Raw genomic sequence first — 15,425 nt, 5'->3', positions numbered from 1 at the left:
CATTTGGTTCCAGTATTCTTTTTAAAACAGAACTGGTTGTAAGAATAAACCAGTGTTTGTTTGTGTTACACTCCTGTGCCAAACTCCTACTAAGATACATATTCATGGCTTTGTTCATAACACAAATCAATAATGGAGTTTTGATAACATCCTTAGAGTTTTGGTACCTGTGGTGAAGCTCTCAAAGATCGGCTCACTAGTCATGTCACCCCTCGTGGAACTGACAGAAACTCTGTAGTCTGTATCAGGTTTCAGGTGTTCCAGGCTGTGCTGTGTGTTTGTAGCCGGCAGGTCCACATCACGGCGGTCTGAAGGGTCTGTGCTCGGCCCATATGACACCCGGAAACCATCTATCTGAGCTATAGGTCTGGACCAGGAAACCACTGCAGATCTGTCTGTCACATCACCAATATCAGTCTGCCCTGGAGAATCAATTCCTACAACAAAATACAGTCATTTCAGATTTTTACATTTTCTCAAGAAAATGAATTGCAAACATAACATTTTTAAGCATAAATCTAACCAAATTCAGTGAAGTTAATGCTTAAAACAAGAAAACAAACTTTTTACAATTATATTCTATTAAAAATGGTGTTATTATGGAATTTAATACAAATACTTCACTAGCAGTAACTCCAGCTTAACAAAAACTTTACTTTTTTTGTGTAATGTTTTTTCTTAACCAGCATTTTCACTTGTTTTCTATATAAACATCCTTAAAACTTGATTTCATAGTGAATAAACTGCATTTTTCTAACAACATTGGAATTTGTTTTCTTGTTTTTAAGCATAAATCTAACAAAATTTAGTGAGGTTCATGTTTAAAGCAAGAAAAAAAGCAATAGTTTATATTGTATGTATATCATTGATTATATTCAGTTAAAATAGTGTCATTTATTACATTTAGAACTAATAGTTCACAAGCAATAACTCACTAGATATAGCTTCACTAGATTTACTCCTATATTTTACATTTTCTGAAGATAATGTATTGCAAACATAATTTTCTTGATCAGTATTTTGACTTTTTTCCCCCATATATTTAATCCTTCCTTGGTCTTATGGGTCAATTTGACCCATTAACATTTTTAACAATTATTTACATCAACTTAACTTTAAGGTTTCAGCCTGAAACATCATGACATCCTCCACAGAGGAGATCTGGACCTGCATTGTCATTTTTTTTTCTTCATTTATAAACAATGCAACAAAAAATGTCCCTATACCTCAGGGTCAAACTGACCCCTTTTTTATCTTCAGTTTCAAAAGCTTTTAATAAAGGCTCTTCATTATATGTTTATTACATGTTTGACATGTTCAAATGAGATATAATAAACAAATAAACATTTGTTTTCAAAGGAGAATAAATGCAAATTAAAGTTATTATTTATTGGATTATATTGTTCAAAAAAATCATCAAAAGAATTTCAAAGTGAAAAACTCATGTCTGCTCCGATCACTGTTTCTGTAAGCCCCAAATAGCCACAAACTCTATATCAGCTCTTACCTTAGGTTGTTTCTACAAAATGAGTCTATTTTTTACTTGTCTCTCAGCTTGTCTGGGTAAATAATCCACTCTTTTCTGACAAGTGTCCAGAAAAAAATGCAGTTCAGCAAAAAAAAGTATTATGAACAAATCATTGTTTGTATATGTTCCTGAGTATTGATGATGAATTGTTATACATCATTGCAAACCTTGAGGTTCTTGGTTTTGAAATAACACCAAGATCATATGTGAAGCCTATTCAGAGGCCGTGATATTCCACAAAACATGGGTGATGGGCTGGGCTTCCTAAAAAAGACTGTATGTCTATGGGCGGAGTCACAAACCATGATGGGGCGCCCCATGATTTTCAGATCTGTATGTTGTGATAGAAGGTCAAAGAGAAAAAAATATTTTTTCTAGTGTTTGCTGCCATATAATGGAATGATCTAAGACTAAAAGTAGGAAGACCGAGCAAACAGAGCCTTTATTACAAGCTTTTGAAGCTTTTTTATTGCAAGATTGTTGAAGCTGCATTGGGGTGTCCCTTGACTTTCAGTTCTGTATATTGTGATAGAAGGTGACAGAGAAAAAAATATTTTTTCTTGTGTTTGCTGCCACCTAGAGGAACGATGTAAGACCAAAAGTAGAGAGAAAGAGCAAACACAGCCTTTGCTACAAGCTTTTGAAATTGAAGATAAAAAAGCGGTCAATTTGACCCTGTAGGGACTTGATCGTTAAGAACATGGAAGGGTTAAACATCATTAAAACAGGATGAATTTACTTGACAAAGAAAACTGCTTGATGAGTTATGATTTGTTTTCATAGAATATATTGTGAATTAAATATATTTTTACGTGCAGAAGTTTAATACTTTAGGGATAGATGTTTGAAAAAAATCTGTAACCCTGAGTATGAGCATAAACAATAGTTATGCTTGCCTGAGCAAATCCCATTGATACACTTGTTCAGGCCATTTAAAGGGTATCAACATCTGTTTTGTGCACTAAATACAATAAAGAAACACACTGAGACACATCTGTCAAGTTAAATGGAATTATCACAACAGACACTGTACCAGATCTCCTAAGATCTAGAAATCTGAGCATTTTCTACAGACAGTAAAACATCAGAAGTCAAGGGCATACAAAGACGCAATATTTATTGCTATCATTATACTCATCTGAGCAAAGCCTGTAAATGTCAAATGAGACACATGGATCTTCCAAAATTCTCATGGTTACGCACTGAATTGGGCTGTTAAAATCTCTTTTGGCCGGCCCACGCAAGATGTTTCGTAGAGTTAAATGATGGCCCCTCTTCTTCTTTGGCCTTTCTAAACAGAAAGCCCTCATTCTTTAGTGCTGAGATAGTTTCACCTTCGACCTCCAACACTTTGGAGCAGTTTCTCAGATGCAGATTAAGGTTGATATGCAGATAAATTACTGCATGGATAAAAAGCAATTCTGAAGCTTTTTGGTCATTTTAAATGTCTTCAGCATTGCTTGCAAGATTTCAAAGGGATCTTGACACTAATAATAAAAAGGAAGGTTTCTTACTTGTAACTACAGTGGAGCTTGTCTGAGGTCCTCTGGTACTGTTCTTTATAATGCCCAAAGAGACTTCATACTCCAGTCCTGGACCAAGTCCTGTTTGCTCAAAGTTGGTCTGAGATGGTTTGAGTGTGTTAACAATCTTCCCGTTGTCCTCTTTCTGTTATTGAGGGAAAAAAGGAAACACAGAGAAGTAAACAAAATCATTCCAACTAATTTAGTTTCAATTAAACGTTTTTTTTTTTTTTTTGCAAAACCTATTAAAAATATTTAAAATGTGGTAAGTGTAAACATATGGACTAAATGTAACACCATTAAAGTGTCTTAATAGATTTTTTTTTTTTGAATGGCTCCTAAAATGAGTTTATGATCTCATGGCTGACTGTGCCACTGACTCACACAGAGAAAATGCCAGTTCACATAATTGCTTATGAACAGTGATTCATTTAAATTCATTTAAATCACCCATTAGTCTGTCTTTAATAAGTTTAAAAACGGTGGACCCTAAAACAAGCCACATGGCGGTATAACCCTGGCACCTGGGACTGTCTACAGATTAAACTGGTATGTGAACATCCTACAGCAGTAAACCTCTCGACTTAAAGTTGACGTGTTATGTTCTTCCAGCTGGTACATGTCTAAATTTACAATCGGTTTTACTGACGGTTATTAAAGTAATGAGAGTGTTTTAAGTAGTATCTTGGGCCGGGCTTTTCAACTACTTTCTAACAGCAGCCAGATTATCCGGATGAAACATCAAGGGGGACCAAACATTTTTCATAGTAATTATTAGATCTTAGCACGTTCACTTTCAAGCAATATAAAAAACGAAGATAAACAGCCTTAACATCACCTCACGCTGTGTGAATACAGTACATTGTTTGAGATACAAATGTTGAACTGAGGCTGGCTAACACACTAAATCTAGTGGCAACACCTCGCATGTGATTGAAACGTCACTTCTATCCTCTGTGTGTCTGCACAAGAACAAGTTCATCAAGCCCCTGCTTGAACACCCAATTTAAAATGCAGAGGCTGTTTGAACTTGCTCTCCAGATGTCTCATGAACGTGCAGAGAAGAGCAACGTTAGGTCAACAGTTTCACTAAATAATACATTCGATTTCGGTTTGTTTTTCACCAAACCTCATCGTATGCTTTTGTAATGGGAGCCAGCTGGTACGGAGCGGGTCGAGCAGGACCGGTGACAGTGGTGCCATGACCCGGATGGGAGTGAGATTTAGGGGGGTGAGTGTAAAGGGAGCCAGGTGGAACAAGATAGTTGTACAGTATGTGTTAACCTCACTCCCCTGGCCTCAAGAGGCGCACTAGCAACTGACGCTAGAGGCTGTAGCCTTTAGCCTCCTCATTAGTGTGCCCGGCTGACACCGGTTCGAATCCCGCTCGGAGAGGGTCGAGCAGGACCGGTGACACTTTTATAACAGTCATGAGTCTCATTGAATCATTTATTAGACTTCTGAATCATGCTTTTGAAGCTTGAAGAAGTGGTCACCATAAACTGCCATTGTATGACATCACTGAACACAACATTTTTTCACAATTTCTCAGTTTGTGTTAAGAAAAAGAAAGAAAGCCAAATGGGGTTATAACAACACAGGGGTCAGTAAACAATGACTGAATTTTCATTTTGAGATGAACTTTCCCTTTAAATGTTCCATTTGGGACGATACTGCACTTTGAAAATTCATACACTACATAGCTGAGTGTGTAGTGTAGGCCTATTGTGTAAGTGCAAAGTGTGTAGTGCGTCATTTGGGACACATCCCTTGTATTGCAAAATGTTGTGAATTTGCACACTGGTTGTTGTTAAACTGACCTCTGTGTTGTTAAATTAAGCATTTTTTCACTTTTTGGCACAGAGAGCATTATGATGTCACAGGCTACGCAGCAATTTAATCAAAATCAATTGGAGGGTCAGATAAAAATTATTGGCATGCTGGATTTGGCCTGCAGGCTGCCAGTTAAAGAGCCCTGACTTAATACTATCTGACTTACATCCTTTTAGTAAAAAAACAAAAACACATGTAATAATAATAATAATAATAATAATAATAATAATAAAAACCCCAGCCCAAATCCAAACCACATTTACATGATTGAAAAATTATTAAAATGAATGAAACTGACAACTTGTATTTCAAATAGTTTTCCACCATTAGTGAAGTGACTCATATGAAACTTTATAGAAAATGTGCAGAAATGTGCAGGAGTCTATGTTTAAAACAGCTTAATTCTACAGTATAACAGTGGCCTCTAGAGGTGAAATAAAAACATTCACTGACCCCTGTGGATTTGCTGTACCAGTGACGGATTTAGGCATGGGCGACATGGTCAATTGCCCAGGGCGGCATCTTGCAGGGGGGCGGCACGAGGCACCCACAACCCCCCCCCACCGGTCAACAACTTTGAGGACATTTTGAAGAGGATTTCGCCAGGGCGCCATACAAGCTAGAACCGCTACTGTGCTGTACCTAAGTCTTTCATCATTGACAATATTTTATCCTCACTTGAATGCGTTCTTTTTTTATTATTACTTTTATTCGATAAATCAAGTGCTCTAAATTGAAGCAAGGGCATGCAAAGGAAAATGTGACTATATGGTCCCCCATCTGCTCATACATTATATCTCCAAATTCTTGTGAATATTAATAAACCTTATTTCTCATCAAACCACATCTGGTGAAATATAACAACCTTACGGTGAATAAATGGCAAAATCCACAATCAGTCAACATCTATATTAAATAACGAATAAGTGTATGAATGAGTGAATGAGCTATTTCAAACACAACATAGGTATGAATGCATAAAATACATTAAAAAAATTAAGTGACAGTCAGTCCTGATGATCAGATTTGAAAAATAAATTAAATTTGTATGCAGTTTTAACATTGAGCATTTTAACATGCACAGAAAACTGCTAAAAAATACCAGAAATCAGCTCATTAAAAAAATCCAACAACGCAAGAGAATCGTGTTTATGTGCGAAATGAAATCATCGGGTCATTATCTGCTTTTGTCGTCAAAACATGCAAGCTCACAACACTTGCGTACATTGGACAAATCGGTAAGACCGCCGTAAAGGTGTTTACAGGCAATGCAAATTCGGGGTAATTGTCAAAAATCTACATCTGCGATTAGTTTTTGCTGAAACTGTTTATGACATTATGATAAAGGAATGGCAAAAAGGCATTAAACATTATACGTTATAGGTTTATTAACCCTTTATTAACCCTAACATGAGGACTCTCCATAGACATAATGATTTTTATACTGTACAAACTATAGATTCTATCCCCTAACCCTAACCCTACCCCTAAACCTAACCCTCACAAAAAACTTTCTGCATTATTACATTTTCAATAAAATATCGTTTAGTATGATTTTAAGCGATTTAAATTATGAGGACACTAGAAATGTCCTCATAAACCACATTTATAGCATAATACCCTTGTAATTACCAGTTTGTATCCTAAAAAAAGTCCTCGTAAACCACTTAAACCTGCCCACACACACACACATTTCATAATACACACATACAAAACACACTCTGACATCCATACCAACACACACACACATTTTTAGCTGCATCATTTATTCAATTGGCCTGCAGTGCTCTATAATACAGCAAACAGAAAATAGGGAAAAAGCATGTATTTACTCCATAGGCTAAACATGAGAAAAATGGTGCCATCTGGTGGAAAATATAAAAAATTAAAATTTTGAAGTCAGGGCTTTTGATTTTATGCTTTAATTGCACTTGGATCAAATATTGCCGTTTTAATGGGTTTAAATGGGGACATTTTTTTCCTAAAGGTTCTATTAACTATTTAGTAACTATTTTGTGTACACACTGTATTGTAGATGTATTTTAGGAACTGAAGTTGAAATATCAAAATTCCCCCAAAAACACACACCTTTGGCAAAATTTATGCCGCTGGCATTAACAGCCAAAATGATCGAAAAAAACAAAAAAGATTAAGACAAAAATGTCCTGAAGGTTGCACAAGGGTTAAGCGTAATAGGTGTAAAAACGTGCATGTGAACGTCTCCCAATTTGTGATTTCCGTTGTGACAGCGAGGAAGACGGTACTAACTTTGTTGTGGAAGATGAGCTCCCAGCTGTCGAATGGAATGCTCAGCTGATCCCACAAAACTTGAACTGACGTTTCCCTGACAGATTTAAACTTCAGGACTTCAGGCTGCGGCAGATCTGGAGGGAAACAATGAAGGTAAATTAGCAATTTGCCATTTTTTTTTTTTTTTTAAAGATTTAATTCTAAGGTGAATTCACAGTTGCTTGGCGCAATTAACGTTGTGCTATTACTAACTGTTGCGCTTGACTAGTGCATATATGCCAAGTTATACCGCTCTTCTCTATCATTTAAAGGGATAGTTCACCCAAAAATGAAAATTCTTTCATTATTTTCTCACCCTCATGATAGCCCAGGTGTGTATGACTTCACCAGAACACATTTGAAGAAAAATAGAAAAAATTCTTTGCTCAGTAGATCCTTAAAATGCAAGTGAATGGAGATTTCTCTTTTGAAGCTCCAAAAATCACAGACAGTCAGCATAAACGTCATCGATATGACTCCAGCTGTTATATTAATGTCTTATAAAGCGATAAGATCACTTTTTGGTGTGAAAAAGAGAAATATTTAAGTACTTTTAACTATAATCCAATGATTCAGGAGAGGGTGGAGTCTAAGCGGTCTTTCGTAATGTATTCGTGTTGCCATGGATACCGACGTAATCTCACATTCTCCACTCAGTTGAGACATCCAGGATGAGCACACAAACGCACCATTCTGAGTAAATAAACAGATAAATACAGATCTAAACCAAAATCAACCAAGCTACTATACAGAGTTCCTCCTTCTCACTTGTAAACAGCGCTGCTCTTCCGGCTGTGATGCACGTGCATCAGTTCTCGCGTGTTTCAAATGCCAATGCAATTACGTCACATGCGCATACCGCTCCTGACCGGAATCATGATTTATAGTTAAAAAAGTACTTAAATATTTATCTTTTTTTCACACCAAAAGCAATAGTGTCGCTTTAGAAGATACTAATTTAATAGCTGGTGTTTTATGGATGAGTGTCTGATTTTTGGACCTTCAAAAGAGAAATCTCCATGGGAGCATATCTATGTTACCAGGGTCCTATGTTCCCAGGGTCCTAAGTTCCCCAGTTCAATATTCTGTTATCACACATTAACCCTCCTGTTGTGTTCGGGTCTAATTTGACCCATTTCAAGTTATAATATTTAATAAATATTATCCATATAATATTTATTTCATAAATATTAACTCTAACCCTAATCTAACCATTATTTAATCCTAAACCCTAACTCTAAACCTATAAATCTGGGGAACATAGGACCCTGGGAACATAGGAATGACCCCATCTTGATTCACTTGCATTTTAAGTACCTACTGAGCTAAGAAATGTTTCTATTTTTCTTCAAATTTGTTCTGCTGAAGAAAGAAAGTCACACACACCTGGAATATAATGAGGGTGAATAAATAATGAGAGACCGTAATTTTGTAAATAATGTACAAAACCGCCACTTTTAAATAAAATTCAACATTAATTGCACCAGGCTAATAGCAGTAACTTTTGTGAATCCAGCACATTCTACAATAAGCCTCATTTTCATAAAAAGGAGGTGTGTTTGCATCAAAAATAATGACAATGACTTACTGTATTTTAAATATGTATGACACAGCAGTGTACCAGCACATTTAATGACTGGTTGAACTGGATTGTCGGTTTTAAATGTGTAAGACATAGTTTTTTTGCACACAAAATTAGCACAGCTGTATCGTGGTTTTCAGTTGCTGTCTACTTCCTACATAGTTAGCAACCTAACTGAAATGGAAGCTCAAAAGTGACCAACCTGGAACACTCTACATAGGCGAAAACTCGCTTTTACTGTATGTGTGTCATAAAAATATTTTCAGTTTTGGATTAAATGTATGCATTTTTTGTTACAATCTTGTATTGCCTTCTCCAGGAAAAATATATGCAATGCAGAATTAGATTTTAGCCAAATATCTTAGAAGGCAGCATAATAATAAGAAACACAGCCAGCACAGATAGCTCACAAGGTTTTGAACAGAGCCTATAAGTTTAATTTCATCAAAAATGTGGCCAGGTTAATTAAATGATTGTATGTGTTGATCCAGATATGCAGACGTACGTGTGGCCACTCTGGCACTGACTGGCACGCTCTTCTTGTTGTTGAGGATGGCATAAACATTGATCAAGTACTCAATACCAGGCTCCAGCTCTGAGATAGTTGCAGAGTTGCGATCTCCAGGCACTCGGAAGTCCATCAGCAGGCCACCTGGTGATGTCGGGACGTAAGTGACCAAATACTGCGTCACCAGCATCTCGTTCTTCCATTTGAGGTCCACCTTCTCCGTTGTTACATCAGTGACGTTCAGGTCTTTCAGTGGAGAGACTGGGAAAGATATTAAAGGTTTGTTTACGTCACAGTTATTGAGAGAACTGACTGAATGGTAGGAAAGTTGTCTCCAATGTGGTGACTGGGCACCATCCAATCAAACTTTTGAAAAGTTTAAATTATGCTACATCAAATAAATGAACTTCAAATCTAATTATTAGCAGTTTTTGGGTCTTTTGACTTGATTTGATTGTTTAACATAGTCTGCTTTGCCCTTCACCACTAATGTTCCTCCGTAAAAAACTAATGGCTTTCTCAGGCACACATCTGGTATTAGTCAAGAAGCAAGTTTTCTCTTCTCTCAATTCCCAAAAATCAAGTTAAGATGAGCAAGCACTACACTATAAAAAATGCTTAGCTTTTGCCTAGCATGCAAGGCAGATCTGAAAAAAGTGCATTCAGGCCATTCAGGCCAGACTTGCGCAAAAAAACAAATTAGACACAACAAATAAAACACAACGCAGGTGTCTCAAGATGCGTTTTTAAAAACTGACATTCTTTTTAACCTGAAATGGCATGTAAAAATGTGGCACCCCAGTGTTGGAATGACGATTATTTTTTTAATCTTTTTTAAGTATTCGCATGGACTACATTTATGGTGCTGTTTTTGTAATTTTTTTAACTCAACACACTTTCATTGTTTGATGAAGAGCAACGTGAACATTCAGCCTAACATCGCATTTTGTGTTAACGTAAAGAAAGTAAGTCATACGGGTTTGGAACGACATGAAGATGTGCAACAGAAATTTCATTTTTGGGTGAACTATTCCATAAATTTATGGAGGGCCAAATAAAAATTAATTAATTAAATAAATAAATAGATAAATATTTAAATAAATTGTAAAATACATAATTAAAAATAGTACATAAACTATTAAATAATTACATCCATCCATTTTTAATTGAGCAGTACAATAGTTTCGAGTTGATTTTTAGCACAAGCTTCGCATCTTCTCACTTTCAGGGTTACAGTTATCGTCACTCAATGCAAGTCACCTTTCAAAATCGTTTTCTAGGGACACGTTTTAGCATCTGTCTGCACTGTTTTGGAATTGTTTTTCTATGTCAACAAGAGCTAGACAAACATCTTTGATGTCCATTGCGACACGTCTCACTCATTTTTCAGCATCTCATCCCAGTGTTTTTCAAGATGTTGTGTCAAATTAAAAAACTTTAACTTTTTAAAACGCATCTCGAGACAGCTGTATGCTATGCCATTTTGTTGTGCTGCAGATTACTTTTTTAAGGAAAGAACACGTTCTGTGTGAACGGACCCTTAAGGAGTCAAATTTAGAAAGTGAAAAGAGAACGTTAGTGCGTAAATGAATATCGACCCAAAGCTAGTGGATGCAAAGTAAAAAATGGACACAAAGCTAGTACATTAAATTAATGTAACACATTTGTTGATTTATTTAGTGATTTAATGATTAATTTAAAAGCAAATTAAGTCACTACACTCCAAAAAAATATTTTCATCTTATTTTACAGTAAAAATATCTAATTTATTTGAGAAGCAAAATGACAAAGCAAAATTGATCCTGGATTTCAGAGAAATCTAACAAATAATAGTAATGATTATGCAGACAACAAGAAAAAACTATTTGCCAATGGGGTAAGAAAACAAAAATATTAAAAGAAAAAGAAATCTTTCCCCATTGGCAATTTTTTGTTGTTGTAGTTGTTTAAAAAAACAGCCTGGTCTCATGAAATTTATGTGAGCATTGCAAAGTTTTTGCAAAACTGAAATAACGTGCTTCATTACACGTTTGGCTGCAGTTTCCAAGTGAAATGTCCAGCAGGGGGCGCCAAAACCAAGAGAAATGAAGTTGTAATCAGACAAGGTTTTTAAGGTGAATAAGGTGAATAAGGTGAATAAGTCCAACCCTTAACCAACACCTAACCCTAACCGATGTTTTAAAATGCAAATTTGAAATGCAAGAAAAATTAATAAAAAATAAAATAAACACATTTACTGAAGCAACCATGTCATTTTTGTGTTGCTTCGATGCCACTCTCACTTTCGTGCGTCTTTGGCTGGACACGAACTGCAGTCCTTGAGCTCAAAGTCCAACGCTCTATTAGGTGAACTACCAAATAAGCTAATGACATAGGAATAAGTGTGTATGTGTAGGTGGGTCTGTAATACAAGTGTTAAAATGTTTCGTTGTTCAAATCATGCATTAAAGTAAAAGTATTTTGATATCATAACATAACGAGGGGTGAGTAATAGAGTGAAAAATAGGTTTTTATAAAGTCATAACCAGCAATTGTACTCGTGATTTGTGTGACAATTAATCAAATGCACAGTTGTTAGCGCCTCTAGTATTCATTTCACCAGAAAACTACAGCAAAATGTAGAAAGCGGCACGTACAAGTAAGGGTACGTTTACACGACAACGATGTACTAAAAACGGAAACGTTTTTCTTTTGCGTTTTTTTAAAAGTTTCGCGTACAGACGATAACGTTGCGAAAACGACTAAAAACGCTGTATTATGCATGCCAGGCCAGTAGTTGGCGATGTCACTTTGTAAAGAAACACTACGCGCCTGCGCACATACGCATTCTTCCACAGAGCGGTGAATACAAACAATGAAGATGGCGATCGCTGGTCGTGGTAGTGATGCAGTAAATCTACACTTTGCTCGAGAGGCATCAATAAACTCAAAATCTTGAGCAGCACAAACACAGTCCTGTAGTCCGCCATTGTAGTTTTGAATGTCTCGCGCATTGTTTTGAAGAACTTGTGCGCATGCCTATAGACTGAACACGTAATACGCGTGCACATGACGTCATCGTTTTCACAAATTCGCGTTTTATATGTTTATACAGAGACGATAACGGCATCGTTTTCAAAAATGTGCACTTTAAAACCCGTTTTTAAAAGTTTGCGTTTTCAGGCCCCAAAACGCCGTTGTCATGTAAACAAACAACCGAAACACATAAAAAGTTTTCTGTTTTTAGTTGAAAACGTTGTCGTGTAAACGGCCCCTAAATTTGCAAAGATTTATATAGAGTAACGTTCACTCTATGAAAAAAACACTAAATTTTATTGGATTTCTCTGAAAACAATATTTATTATCTTATTATCTTGTCATAATGCTTCAATTATTTTGTTTTCTTGTTTCAAGGGTGTTTAGATATTTTTACCAGAAAATAAGACAAAAATTCTAAGAAAATTATATATATATATATATATATATATATATATATATATATATATATATATATATATATATATATTTTTTTTTTTTTTTTGCAATGTATGATTTAAAAAAATATATGATTAATTTAATTATTTAATTTTGAGATAATTGGCCCCCATATTAATTTACCCCCATAAAAAGCAAAGATTAGTCAAATCATCTGGCTAAAACTTAAGAGTATATTTCACCAATGTTAATTAACAATTAAAATGAATTTTTGGAAACAACTGTCAAACCTTCTGAGCAATCCTCGCCAATGTAGCCTTCATCACAGATGCAACGGCCATCCACACATTGACCTGCACCATTGCAGTCGTTCGGACAGCGTCTTTCCTGACAACTGTCTCCAGTGAAACCCTCATCACAGATACATTTTCCATTGATGCAGCGTCCTTGTTTATTACAGTTTTCTGGGCAGGTGGAAATAGAACAGTCCCGCCCACCAAAACCTTCCGTACACACACAATGGCCCTCCACGCAGCGTCCACGGCCAAGGCAATCATTCGGGCATCTCATCTGACTGCAGTCCTCTCCGGTAAAGCCTTCATCGCATACACACTGCCCTGCGACACAGCGTCCACGGTTCAGGCAGTTGCTGGGACAGCTCAATACACCGCAGTCTTCGCCGGTAAAGTCTGCAAAGCAAATGCACTTCCCGTCCACACATTGGCCTTGACCATAACAATCCGATGGGCAAGTTTTGATGCTACAATCCTCGCCGGCAAATCCCTCTTCGCAAACACACTGTCCATTAAAACAGCGCCCCCTATGGCTGCAGTTATTAGGGCAGCTAAATTCGGAGCAGTCGTGCGCTTGGAAACCAACGTCGCATTCGCAACGCCCGTTGATACAGCGCCCTCTGCCATTGCAGTTGTTCGGGCATGACAGTTTACCGCAGTCCTCTCCGTGGTAACCCGTGTCGCAAATACACACACCGTTGTAACAGCGTCCCCTCTTGTTGCAATTGTTTGGACATGTCAAGCTGGAACAGTCCTCGCCTGAGTATCCGGCATTACATACGCAATGCCCGTCAATGCAGAAACCTCGTCCCGAACAGTTGTTGGGACATGTGAGCACCCCACAGTCGTCTCCAGTGAAGCCTTTGTCGCAGTAACACGTCCCATTGACGCAACGTCCACGGTCATAGCAGTCATTCGGGCAGATGAGTTCTGAGCAGTCGATGCCTGTCCAGGGCTCATCGCACACGCACTCACCATCAACACAACGGCCGCGGCGCAGGCAGTTGTTAAGGCAGGATGACTCCGAGCAGTCTTCCCCAGAGAAACCCTCATTGCAAACACAAGCTCCGTTAACGCACTGTCCATTCTCTCCGCAGTCAACATGACAGTCCTTCATGCTGCAGTCCGCACCAGTGAAGCCATCAAAACACTCGCACTTTCCGTTAACACAACGGCCCTGGTCGCTACAGTAGCCGAGACAATCGGGAACGGTACAGTTGGGGCCTTTCCATCCTGGCTCACAGATACAACCACAGATGTCGGTGCTGTAGTTTCCATGGCCGCTGCAGTAGGGCTTAGTTCCTACCGCACCTTAGGGATCAGAAGATATATGTAAGAAATGTACTGTATGTCATAATATCAGCCAGTGTTAGCAAGTTGTTAGCAGCATACATTTTTTAAAAACATGGCAGCTTCAAAATTCACATTTGAGGTATGACTATGTGTAATTTATGTTGTATAATGACAGATCCTAGTATCTTCAAGTAATGATTACCACAGACCTTATTTAACTCCTAAATTGAAAAAGCCAATTATAAAAGCCCATAGGAAATTCCCAACTACATACGATGCTCTGGGCTGTTTCGACATAACAGTAAATGACAAAGACACGCCCATCTCTGCAGTTTCTACAGACAGATTGTGCTGTTCGAATTCACAGTAAACATCATAGACGTCTGCAGTAACAATTACTTTACAGACATATGTCCTGAAAACGAATCCCATCCGAATGGACCTTATTCACAGTAGCACCATCTTTGATTTTGGACGGTTATGTCAACAAGGCTGTGATGGATAGACTTACAGTCTCTTCAATGGGTCGTTATGTTGTTTAAAGTGTTTTGGATCGTTCCGCTGACGAAACATTGGAAAAAAACATCTTTCCAAGAAATTTCGGTAGACAAGAAAATCCAGAAAAAGCAGCGGTGGAAAATTAGATGTTATCATTTTCATTTATGTCAACTTTATACAATGCCAATTCAACTGGTCCTACCAAACGGACTTAAAATTGCTGGTCCCACTTTATATTAGGTGTCTTTAACTACTATGTACTTAGGGGTCAATTTTGACTCTCACACACTAGAGTGTAATTTGTACAAATATATATATATATATATATATATATATATATATATATATATATATATATATATATATATATATATATATATATATATATTTTAAACAAATCTTATATCACTAACTTCAATGATTTAAAAACTTTAAAGATGATTAGTTTTTTTTTTAACCTTATTAACCTCTAAATTACTAAACAACACCATTCATTTTTATATAAACAAAATTTTATGTTAAATTCACTTTTACACTTTTTTTTATTTTATTTATTTATTTATTTTTTTTTTTACAAATTCTATAAAAAAAATGCTATCTGTTATAGTCTCACCTATTCATTCCTGTGTGTGTGTTTTGCATTGTGGCTGATTTATTGATTGTA

General features: G+C 36.8%; 1 protein-coding gene across 6 annotated transcripts in view; it reads right to left on the bottom strand.

The window, feature by feature from the left end:
- Positions 1 to 15,425, bottom strand: part of LOC127439990 (tenascin-like) — a 61,809-nt gene that overhangs the window by 29,790 nt on the left and 16,594 nt on the right. For all 6 annotated transcript variants that reach the window (XM_051696325.1, XM_051696326.1, XM_051696328.1 and 3 more), the window contains exons 3-7: positions 12,968 to 14,281; positions 9,261 to 9,524; positions 7,153 to 7,268; positions 3,043 to 3,196; positions 168 to 437 (exon numbers count right to left, since the gene is read on the bottom strand). In XM_051696325.1, coding sequence (XP_051552285.1) covers positions 168 to 437; positions 3,043 to 3,196; positions 7,153 to 7,268; positions 9,261 to 9,524; positions 12,968 to 14,281 — 2,118 coding nt within the window. The remainder of the gene's footprint in view (positions 1 to 167; positions 438 to 3,042; positions 3,197 to 7,152; positions 7,269 to 9,260; positions 9,525 to 12,967; positions 14,282 to 15,425) is intronic.

This window comes from Myxocyprinus asiaticus, chromosome 4 (genome assembly GCF_019703515.2).
Source record: "Myxocyprinus asiaticus isolate MX2 ecotype Aquarium Trade chromosome 4, UBuf_Myxa_2, whole genome shotgun sequence".
In the NCBI taxonomy this organism is placed as follows: domain Eukaryota; kingdom Metazoa; phylum Chordata; class Actinopteri; order Cypriniformes; family Catostomidae; genus Myxocyprinus; species Myxocyprinus asiaticus.
The sequence above is the reverse complement of the archived record's forward strand: the minus strand, read 5'-3'. Positions and strand labels throughout refer to the sequence as shown.